Source organism: Tarenaya hassleriana, unplaced genomic scaffold (assembly GCF_000463585.1).
Source record: "Tarenaya hassleriana unplaced genomic scaffold, ASM46358v1 Cleome11, whole genome shotgun sequence".
NCBI classification, from domain to species: Eukaryota; Viridiplantae; Streptophyta; class Magnoliopsida; order Brassicales; family Cleomaceae; genus Tarenaya; species Tarenaya hassleriana.
The window spans coordinates 909,181-920,972 of record NW_010961290.1 but is presented as its reverse complement, the minus strand read 5'-3'; the positions used below and the strand labels follow the sequence as shown (position 1 = coordinate 920,972).

Below are 11,792 nucleotides of genomic sequence, written 5' to 3'. Positions count from 1 at the left end.
CGTGGAACATGCAGCCGTTGCTTTCAAACCTTGTCCGTAATTATTATTTCTCGGCATTTATAAAGATTCCGAATCCCCTAATGAGATTTCACTTTGTGGGTTTTACTGTTATATATATGAAATCGGGAGAAGAAAAAAACATATTCATTTATCCACGTTAAATTTTATTTTGCATGTATAGATAGTACCATCTTCGTTTTGGGGCATTGATTCCTTTTCTATATTTGCACATGAGATCACAGGAGATGCCATTTCAATTCCGGTACATAAATCGAATCGAGCCAAATGGAATGATTATATATTATCATATCTGAAATCTAAAAATCAATTGGTTTAGTGTTTTTTAAAAAAAAAAAAGAATCTGAAGAATTATAATAAAAAAATGAAAATATCGAATGAAAAATTCTTTTTAAACTATTTTTTAAAATATTAGAAAAGCGTGTAGCTTTCGCAAGAAATCAGAAAATTTTCTAGAAAATACCACTCGTATTATTGCATTTTAGTTTTCCTTTGTATACATACATACACATAGTTTTCAAATACTTGTTGTGTGTAGAGAGAGAGAGAGAGAGAGAGAGAGAGAGAGAGAGAGAGAGAGAGAGAGAGAGAGAGGGAGGGAAGGAAGGGAGGGAGGGAGGGAGAGAAGCGCAGAAAAACATGCAAAAATGGTATAGTTGACAAGAGTTGTAAATGTAAGGATTCAGACAACAAAGTCAGTTTTGCCGAATTTTAGATATCTCCTGTCTCTTACGTATCTTGTCCGGTTACTTGGCCTCTTTCCTTTCCCTTTTTTTTTTTTCATTTTTCTTTACCCCCAAAAAAAAAGATTTCCGGTTACTTGGGCTTCATGTTGGGCTCGGCCCAAACAAGTGAAACATCAATCTAACAAACGACACCGTTTACGAACCTCTGCAGTATCTCAGTTCTGCCCAGTCATCTTTTGACTTGTAACATGTGTTAATGTAAATATTTGGGCTTCGAAGTTCTCAATAGACCCATCAGCCCATCAATGCGTAATATAATTTTTGTTATTTAGAAAATCGTGGGCCCGACATTAACTGAAAACCCAATTTCAATGATGGGCCAAAGCCCATTATGTTTTCATGTGACGCGCCTTGTTTATTTGACTCTATTTTGCGTGACCCCCACGCGCTTCACTTTAAGGCGGAGAGAGACTTGCCTCCATGTATTATATGCCGGAATGCCAATGATTTGCAAATTTAACTAAAATTGGGAATAATTTCATATGGGATGTTGTGAGTTATTTATTTCATTGACGGGTAGATTTTGATTATCTATTCCATTCTTATTAATTTTCCCTAAAGTTTTTTTTTGTCAAATAAAGATTCAGTCAAAAACTGCTCAAACTTTTAAAAAAAAAAACCCAGAGAAGATGAAGTGGTGGATTCGAACAAACATGTAAAACAAAAGCTCGAACTCTTGGACATAATGTAAATTTGTCCCATTGGGTTAATATATAGACAATCAAAACCATATGCATTTACACAAACGAATATATACATGTATACGTGCACATGTATCGGCTTTTTTGAGAAAGATAGACACGATAATGGGTTTCTATTTCTGACAACGGAGAAGGAAACTGGGGAAAGAAGCAACGAGAAAAGGGTCGAGAAAAGGGAAGAAGAACAAACACAAAACGGCAAAGCGCAGTTAATAAAACGACAGCTTTTTTTTTTTCTTCTTCTTCTTTCCAAAACCTAACTACAATAAGAACATTGAGGATAATGGACAAAAATCAAGCGTATTGATTTATATCAGATTTTGTCCCCATCACACCACAACCAAACATCCTCTTTCTCCAAATTTTAAAAAAAGGAGCTAATTTTTTTTTCACATGTATATACTTATGTATGTATACACGTATACGCGTGCATGTAATGTGTTTAATATCCTCTTCGTGTTTTTGTATGTTCGCTAACAAGTAAAAAAAAATGCTTGGATATATATAGCAAAAGCAATATCAGTATATATTATAACCATCTTAATATCATCATTAAGGATAACAAAAATATATATACACACTCACGCACTCATATACATACATATATATATATATATATTAACTGGGTCCTCGGAAAGTTCACATTTTATCGATTTAATATTCACCTCCTGAATAAATAGGTCGGGGTATTATTTGTTATCACTGTTTGGAAGATTTGTTTTTTGTTTTGAAAACAAGTATATTTTTTGCTAGAAGAACGACTAATTATTATTTTTTAATTAATAAAATACACAATTGGACCGAAAAGGGACAGAATTTTTAGATATGTGTGTGTATAAATATTAATTGATACAGGGTTACAGAATGACGTACCAATGATGAAGGTAACCGACACGTGATAGATATTTGTGTTAACCTTCCAGTTGCTAAAACGTGAATATATAAAACATTCAGAAGATTTCTGATCGTTTTGTTCACGAGAGCTGGATACACTTCACTTGCTCTTTAATTACTCAATTTTGTTCCATGCTGAAATTACGGTTCACGAAATTCGAAATATTTATTAAGACTAAAAAAATTAAACTGAAAGTTTAGACCGTTTTGATTGGTCAGCTGATATGGTTAGATTGATTTTGGAATGCAGTCAACAACATGCATGAGTATGATACAATATTAATAATTCAATTGATATCGTGATTAGTGGCAGCCGGTATTTAAGACCGTTCATCAGCTAACATTCATATGTGTTAGTATTTTTTATAAACTATCCCTTCGTTTTATAAACTTGGAAAGTGAAAATTATAATTAATGGATTGATCATAGATTATTTCGGGAAGAGAGAAAACAGTAATCCTACCAATGCACACAACGATATATATTTATTTGGTACAAACGTTACAAGTTTGATATGACATTATTGAGACTTATGGTTCTGTATCGTATGGTGTCGGAAAATGTACGGGGGAACAATAAATTTAGATGAATGTACTCGAGTGGTCATGTCGAAAACGTAACATCCGATTAAAGTCTTTGCGTGACAATTCCTTCGACAGATTATATCGTACGGACACTATCCTGCCGTTAAACTTAAGCCCCATTGGTATACACGATCTTTCTCCTTTTGTTTCAAATGCCAAAAATACAAGTTACCCTTTTGGGGTGTGTGTGTGTGTTTGTATATATGCACCCTAAATTCAGAAACACCTTTAAATTTCAAATAATCTTACTTGATTTCATATATATATATATATATATATATATATATATATATATATATATATATATATATATATATATACATATATACATCTAAAAACATATATTTTGATCATTTGTTGCCTCATAAGTTTCCAATGGGTTCTTTACCGATCCGGCCGTGCCACTCTAAGACGCTCCATTTCAGTAAATCTAAATGTTTGACTTATGACTCTGGTTCCAAGACCACACTAAGTCTCTCTCTCTCTCTCTCTCTCTCTCTCTCTCTCTCTCTCTCTCTCTCTCTCTCTATATATATATATATATATATATATGTATATACACACGCGCGCATGTATTATATGCAAACATGTATAAATACGGCACAAACTTGTATAAACGGAAACCCCACGTATATAAATTGACCTAATTAATCAAAGAGTTCATTGCAAGTTTGGTACATGAATTCCTTTTAAAAAAAAGATTGGTACATGAATTCAAGTCTTGAGATATTACAAATAAGAACAAAGAATACTATTATATATCATGTATAACATTTTCTGAAAATATCGGAACCAAATATCATTTAATTAATTATGTCCTCGTCAACCAAAAACCAATGCCATAGTGCCACGAGGCAACAAACGGTGCTACTATTGTGAGTCGACCGTTTAAGTATTATTAAAAATACACTAAAAAATGGCATGGAAGTTAGAGAAAAATTTTAAAAAAAGAAAAGAAAATGAAAGGGGAGAAGATCACGAGAGTGCATAAGAAAAAGATAGAAAAACACGATTACTCAAGTCAAGGAAAAAAATGGTACGGTGAAAGGGTTAAGTTATTGGTTTGAGGTTTTCATGTCTAAGAGGTTACGAATGAGTTTGATTAAGACTCCAACACATTAGCGAGATTCGCGGTCCACATGCCCCACACCTTCATCTAGCCATTCAATTCACCTTCCTACTGTATCTCTCTCTCTGTGTGTATATATATATGTATGTAAGTATGTATGTATACATACACCCTACACATGGATGTTTATGTACATTAAAAGAACTGTTCATTTTGTTGAACATTTTAGCAAGAACCATTGGAGTTTGGGGGTTTAATAATGAAATATCACAGCTTATCATCGTAAATCTAATAGCTTTGTTGTATTTTTTTTTTGGCTATCATATATGTATATATAATTTGGAATCGGTTCGGTTGCTTGAGAAACGAAGATGGAATATTGCTAGTGAGGTAAGTTTATATCTTAAATTTAACAAATTGACTAAATTCTATTGGAAAATAAAATTTTCAATCGTCAATAAAAAAACATATTGAATAGACGAATCGTGTTTAGGTTTCGAAACAAATGGTAAGTGTTAAAAAAAACAAATTTGTCGTTGACGAGAGGGTCAAGGGACCCGTTCCGTTCTGGTAATTAAAAAGAGAAAAAAGAATTTCTTTTGGCAATATATTATAATACTTACCTGATTTATACCTTTGTCTATATAATATGTTTGCGTATACGTGGAATATATAAATGAATATACACAAATAACTTACTGTAAAAAACATTAAAAAAAAAACTTTAGACTTCTATCGTTTTTATATACTTCACGTGGGCCACTCTTATATTTGCATGAAAACACACTCCTATCACAGAACATCCTCTCTCTCTCTCTCTCTCTCTCTCTCTCTCTCTCTCTCTCTCTCTCCCTCATTACCCAAGAACGTTTACAGAAGCACACAGAAAGATCAATCGAGAGGATCCATGATCGATTAGGGTTTAACGATTCTTTCGATCTTTAAGGAGAAATTTATGTTAGGGTTTTGGTTGGGATGTCTAATATTCAAGAATGGAGAAGGCTATGGAGAAGCTCATCTTTAATAATGGTGTTCTTGCTTTATGCTCTATCACACATCTGGGTCTTCCGGGGAAACTCCGCCGCAGGGGCAATTCGGGTATTTCGGGAAATTCCGCCGCCGGCGAGTAACCAAGAAGACCTCGTGAAGAAGTACTTGGCCGGAAAATTTTCTCCGTCGGGTCGGGTTGTCGGAATCGGAAACGGCTTCAAAGACACGAAAAGAACGGTACCCAGTTGTCCGGATCCTCTCCATAACTAGTAAAACCAGCCAATTTGTTACAAATTTTTCCTTCTGTTTTCTTGTACTCTTCATGCTTCTTCTTGTTCTTGTTAATTATGCATCCACTAATGTATTTTCTCCAAAATACCCACGTTTTTTCCGTCTATGTAAGGTGAAAACGAGGGTATTTTGGAGATCTCAGCGAAGGAAGAACACTACGAGTAATGGCTTACTAGTCTTGTGAACAAAATCAAAGTGATGAGAAATTCTCTCATCTTTATTATGCCGTTAGAGTTTTTTTCTTCTTTTCTATTTTTTATTATACTGTGAAAAAAAATGGTAAGGGAAAGAAATGGTTATCAAATCTCTATAATTGATGTTACACAATTTCAATGGAACTTCAGATAAAAACTCGTTGGTACTCTTCATCTCTGATGCCGTGTTGTCTTCATTTGCAGTGAGACAAACATCGTCAGGGAAAAATATATACGTACGTACCAATAATATATATATACCCACACCATATTATATAGTAGGATGTGTATAATATTTATATATATATATATATATAATATGGGTACGCATATATAACATTTACATATATAGATTGATTTTTTTAGTTTTCGATTATTCTCTTCTCCGGTAAGCAGACTTTCTGGCCGCTGATCGGTCGGTATAAACTATACTATTACTAGATTCCGCTAATAAATTATTTCGATTACAATACTTACGTAAACACTGAAATATGATCCATATATACAGACATACGATAAAGCTTGGTTTGATTTGCGAGGGACGAGGAACAGTGCACAAAGTTGACGTCATGGGTCATGATGAGAATTTCCAACCGTCGGATCAGTTGACTTTGTGATCAGTAAAAGATGCATTGACCATGACCATTTCCTACAAGTCACAAAAAGCACCACTGAAGCCTTTTGTAAAGCTTCCCTTTTTCCCCACTCTAGCCGTCGACACGAAAACGATTTTGTAACGTTATATATAATGGTCCTTTTGTAATATTTATGTAAATGTTATGAATTTGTTAGAAAACCAATTATACGTTTCTGATTTATTTTGGTTTAATAACCAATTTTAATCGCTATATACACTGTGTGATAATTAAATGAGCAAATAAGCCATTTGCCCACAAAGTCCGAACATGTGATCTCTCAAGTAGACATATAAAAAACCGAATATTTCCATTTTATAGCAAAGTTTTTATGTAAAAATAATTAAATTACCGTTGGGATTCGTGGGCGAAAGCTAATGGCGTAAAAGATATTACTGTCGCAAAGAAAACAGAGAAGTGAGAGAGATGAAGAAGTTGGATATGGACGGTAGCGTTTGGATTCTATTCATTTATTCGTCTTATTTATTTATCTGTACCACTCCGTAATAATATCGAGTGAAGACAATTTATAATCGATTACTCGGAGACAAATATTAAAAAAAATAATAAAATATATAAAACTAAATTCCACGTGAACTTGCTTTAAAACTACGCAAAATTAGTCTAAAGAGATTATACTCAAACCTGTAATATATAGTTATGGCTGTTTAGATATTTTCTTCTCATGAATTCATAAAAACACATTATTCAGATGGATATAAAAAACATAGATAATGAATTTTTTTTTTACAATCATAAGTTAATACATATTTCTGAATACTAAGCATAAACATGTAATGAAGTCGCTTGGTTCATATGAAAAGTAAAACATTTACGTAATTAAAAATAAAAAAATAAATCTTGTATTTATATCCATGTCGATTACTATGATTTTCTCTTCTTTTTAACTATAATAACAGTATTCCTTATTTTCTTTATTTCCTATATATTGAAGTTTATCTTTTGGATGGTATAAGAAACTCCGAAACTTTTTGGTTAATACAATTTATGCTTTACAAAAAAAAAAAAAAAGTAGTGGAATTAAATGTAAGAGGATGGTTATAAAACTATATCAATAGAAAATTGATAAACATGGATTGAAGGGTAAACTTTTCAGCTTTCGAAATGCTTCGATTTTATTGGCACTTGTTTGAAATGTAGTAAGGTATAATAATTTTAGAATTAAAATAATAAAATAAGATTTTGAGAGAGTGAGGTGTTGGAATTAGGTTAAATTTGGGTGTTTTGTGAGAGGAGAAGCAGAGAAACCAATGTGGGCGAAGCCTTTGTGTCTTCTTTTTGTCTTTTACTGTTTGGATTTGGAATCGCTTTGACTGTCTCTTCTCCCATATTTTATTAGTTTATTGAAGTGAAGTATTATAAATTATAGTACTTATATTTATTACCATAAGCTAAATTGTTTTTTTTAAAATGCCGCAAATTATTTTATTGGTGATACGTAATATCATACGTTGGTCATTGTACAATATACGGTATACATGTTCGTTACCTAGTTAGAATAATCATGTGAATCTCGTATATTTCTCTAGGCTAGGAAAAAAAAAAAGACACTTTACACATATTTTCTATACATTTTTGCATAGAGAAATATTTCTTCTATTATTACCGTGTGAATATTCGCGAGTACATGACACGCGCCAATGCTGCGAGTGGGATATATTTCTTCTGGGAAATCCGAATCGAGCCCATCTCGGACTCTTTAGCCCAATATTCCCAAGTTCAATAGGCCTTAGGCCCATTTGTAATTTTCCCATGTACTGTAAAAAGCAAAAGCAAATCCAAATTTCAATATATATTGGGCTTTCAGTATGGGCCCAATACACGTTTCACTTGGATGTAGACATAACCTTTTATTAAACAGCCCACCCATATTGGTAACGTAAAGAACAATAAAACACGCCTAATGATCGAAAAGAAAATTGCAAGCATATATTAGACCGATTTTAGATATAAAATTTCTATTATACGACACACAAATATATATATATATTGTTATAGTTAATAATTTTTTTTATTTGTATCACAAAAAACACATGGAGTTTGCATAGAAATAAACCCAAAAGTTATAACTGTCAAACTTCATGTAAATACGTATAAAAATTTATGATACAAAGGAGTGAAGAAGATATCGATTTTCAAAGTCAAACCAAAGTCTCCGAGGAAGTGAGTGGTTATAAAACCTTAAAGAGAGACCAATACAATATTCTAAATTTCTAATGAATGATTTCTCTCCACAATTATTTAGCCAATTGCTTCACGAAAAAGCATACACAATACACATTTTTACAATATTAATTTGGACTCACCATCACCAACTCCCCACAATTTGCAACATTTTTTTCCACCCTCGAAAACGATTTATGAGCGAGCCCACTTTTGATATTTTTTCCAATGCGTGCAACACTATTTTTCATGTGGTCAAAGTCGATCCACATATATCTTATAGGATTTCTAATTTAATTACACTCTCTCTCTAAAAAAGTAATACGAGATCCGTAAGTCAACTTAAAATATTTTTTTTTATAATATGAAAAGGTAAATTCTTTAAACAAAAAAAAATAATTAGTAAATGTTCTTTTTATTTGCTGAATTTAACATAAAAATCATTCGTATGGTCCATTTTTTCCATGTGAATGAAAACCAACGCAAGCAAGTGATGATAATTTGATTAGAACATAACATCATATCACAATCTCAATAATTCGAGCAAGCACTTTGTAAGGCCGAACAAGCCGCCGTCGCATTATAATAATATCACATTAATATTCAATCGGTCCTCTTGAATGGGGGTTTCATGATTTCATTATCATACTGATTTAGATAGGTAAACCACATATATCCAATTAAATTTCAAATCGAAAGTGATTTGAAACTATCTGATTTTTGTTAAATTTAAATTACCCGAATCTAAATCAAATACATAAAAATAATTTTAAAAAATGGAAATAAATAACCAAGTAAAATCCGTGGAAATTAAGTTGATATGTTTTTTTTTTAGCCGAAAATTTAAACCCTAAAATAAACAAATTTGGACCAATGAGTCCATCCATGTATGAATCAAAACTTTGAATCCACCTTATATGAAATGTCTATGGCATTTAGTCCTAATGAGCCAAAAATGAACCGATGGCATGTGACAAGTGTTCACAACACGCACAAAACTTTTTATATGAGGTGCCCATCAAATCTTTCTGATGTCATAATTTGGACCGTATCCTGTGGACATGTGTGGTAGCTTCACGATAGAGAAGAATACCAAACATACAAATTTCAATTTTATTTTAAATATATTCGGACCGCTTAAGATTGAATGCCAAGTAAACAGAAGAAGAGCTTATCACATCCAATCAAAAGGGCTTTCACACGCATTTCTTAAAGAACACACAACAGCTCCGTATTTATACGAATAAACTCAAATAGGGCAAAACTTACAAAGATGAGAGAGCTAATGAATCAAAAGGGCCATTAAGCAAAACCCCAAAAGCCCCAAGACTCAAACCCTTCTCTCACCTTTCTCCACTGACATTAAAACATTTAATATCTAAAAAAAAAAACTCACCACAACGTGCAAAACCGCTTTGTCCCGTAGAAACACAAGTCTTCTTGGTCCCTTGAGAACACTGTCCACTGTCCTCTAACAGTAGTAGTAGTAACCTTAAAAACATGTAGTAAAATAACTTATGGGCATACAATATTGAGGGGGGTTGCAATGTGATCCGCAAAAGCAAATTTGTCGCTGGCACCGCCAAGATCGATGTCTATGTCCGAGAAATCACAGTCCGGGAGCTCGCTCGGACCATCACCTTCCAGGCCGAAGATGTCCATGTCATCTATCCCACAGTACTCATCCAGGAAATGACCATTCTCTTCCATGAAGAGAAAATCAAGCTCAGAACCATTCGAGACCAGAGGCTCATCCACCAAGCTGTCGAGTTCGGGAATCTGTAGATCTGCAAAGTTGAAGTCAAACCCTCCTTTGACCATATCACCTAGTTCCGAGCCTTCAACCAAATCTTCAGCAACAACATTGGACCCTGAAGCTGAGACAGAGGCCATAGTATCTGATTCATGGGAAGCATACGGATTTGACAGAGAACTTTCAGACACATCAGAGGAGACAACAGGTTTAGGGTTTTGACCAGAAGCAGCAGCAGCCAAACTATCAAACTCGAGTTTCTTAGCAGCATAAGCATCGGCTGCTTCTTCGAGTGTCTGATATGTTCCCAACCAAGTTCGAGCCTTTGTAATTGGGTGTCTAATCTCAGCAGCCCATTTCCCCCATTTCCTCTGCCTGACACCAATTGGCTTTGATACACCAAAACGTCCCTCCCGAGAGGTTTTGCTAGACAACTTCTTGTTACAAGTTGAGATTTTGGTTTTGCCCCCGTCGTTGCTTTCCCGACAAGACGAACCTTCAGGTTCCGCCAGAGAAGCTCGAGAGAAAGGAAGGTTGATCTCACGAACAAAACGTCTCAGTTTCGGGACTTTCTCCCGACCCATCTCATCCTCATCTTCGCTCGAGGAATAATCTGTGGCGTAAGGATCATTCACAACAATACGGATTTTCCTCGTCACCTTCAGGTCTTCAGACAAACCAGGAAGGTGATTCAGAAGGAAAGCCTTCGCCTTTGGAGATTCTGAGGGTTTATTGGTTTGGCTCAAAGAACGTTTTCTTGGTTCAGGCATTTTGTCGAACAGATTGTCTACGAACTAACCGAAACCCTCCCTTAATGCTTAAACCCCCTCCAGATGCCCAGTGAGAAACTTAATAAACAAAAAAAAGAGAGGCAAAATTGGCGAGAAAGGTGGAATATCAAGTGAGAACCTCTCTCAAGAACAGGTAAAGCTGATTTATACGAAATCCTCCAAAAATCTTCACTCCCGAACAAGTCCTGCGGCAAGATCGAACCCATTTCATATTCAGACAGGACATCATGAAACAGAGCTGAAAAGTAATGAAATTGATGAAAACCCAGATACCTTTTTGGCCTTAAACGCATGGAAGCTGATGGAGTCGCCGGAGTCAACCGCTGCTCGAACCAGCAGCAGCTTTGGGGGCGAGAAACGCCGCCGAGCAGAACAGAGAGCGATGAAGGAGGAGAAGCAGAAGACAGAGACAAAGGGGACGAAACACAGAGAGTCACCGGAGCTTCGATCAAATTAAGACAAGACACTTCCGACATAAATCCGCTCGCCGGCGACTCTGTTTCGCTCCGGTGATCTCACGAACAAACAAGCCCTTCCCCTCCCCTCTCTCTCTCTCTCCCCTGCGTTTTCCAAAAGCGAAAAAGTAGCTTGAGATACTGGTAGATATAGAAGCAAAAGAAGAAGATAAAGCAAGAATCGGATGACAAATCTATGGTCACGATTTCCCTCGCTATTACGACAGGACAAAAGGATCGGTCGGAGAAAAACAGTAATCAGTTTTCCCCAGGAAAAAACAAAAAAAAATGAAGGAACCCTAGAAGTCCAAGGATGTAAAAGCCGACCGATCAAACGTAGATCTCAAAGTAATTTAATAAACGATAGATTCAGACGAATCCCCAAACGGAGAAGAAAGCACAATTTCTTTCCATTTCTCTTTTTTTTTTTTTTACCTTAATTATTTTCTTCTCTTCTCGGCGTCTCCACTCTCTCTCTCCTCCGTCA

General features: G+C 34.8%; 1 protein-coding gene across 1 annotated transcript; it reads right to left on the bottom strand.

Annotated features, from left to right (window-relative positions):
• Positions 1-9,463: 9,463 nt before the first annotated feature.
• LOC104805253 (ethylene-responsive transcription factor ERF119-like) lies at positions 9,464-11,792 on the bottom strand. Its single transcript, XM_010529753.1, has 3 exons — positions 11,741-11,792; positions 11,124-11,410; positions 9,464-11,035 (listed from the first exon to the last, which is right to left on the bottom strand). The coding sequence occupies exon 3, from the start codon at positions 10,827-10,829 to the stop codon at positions 9,822-9,824; it is 1,008 nt and encodes a 335-aa protein (XP_010528055.1). The 5' UTR covers positions 10,830-11,035; positions 11,124-11,410; positions 11,741-11,792; the 3' UTR covers positions 9,464-9,821.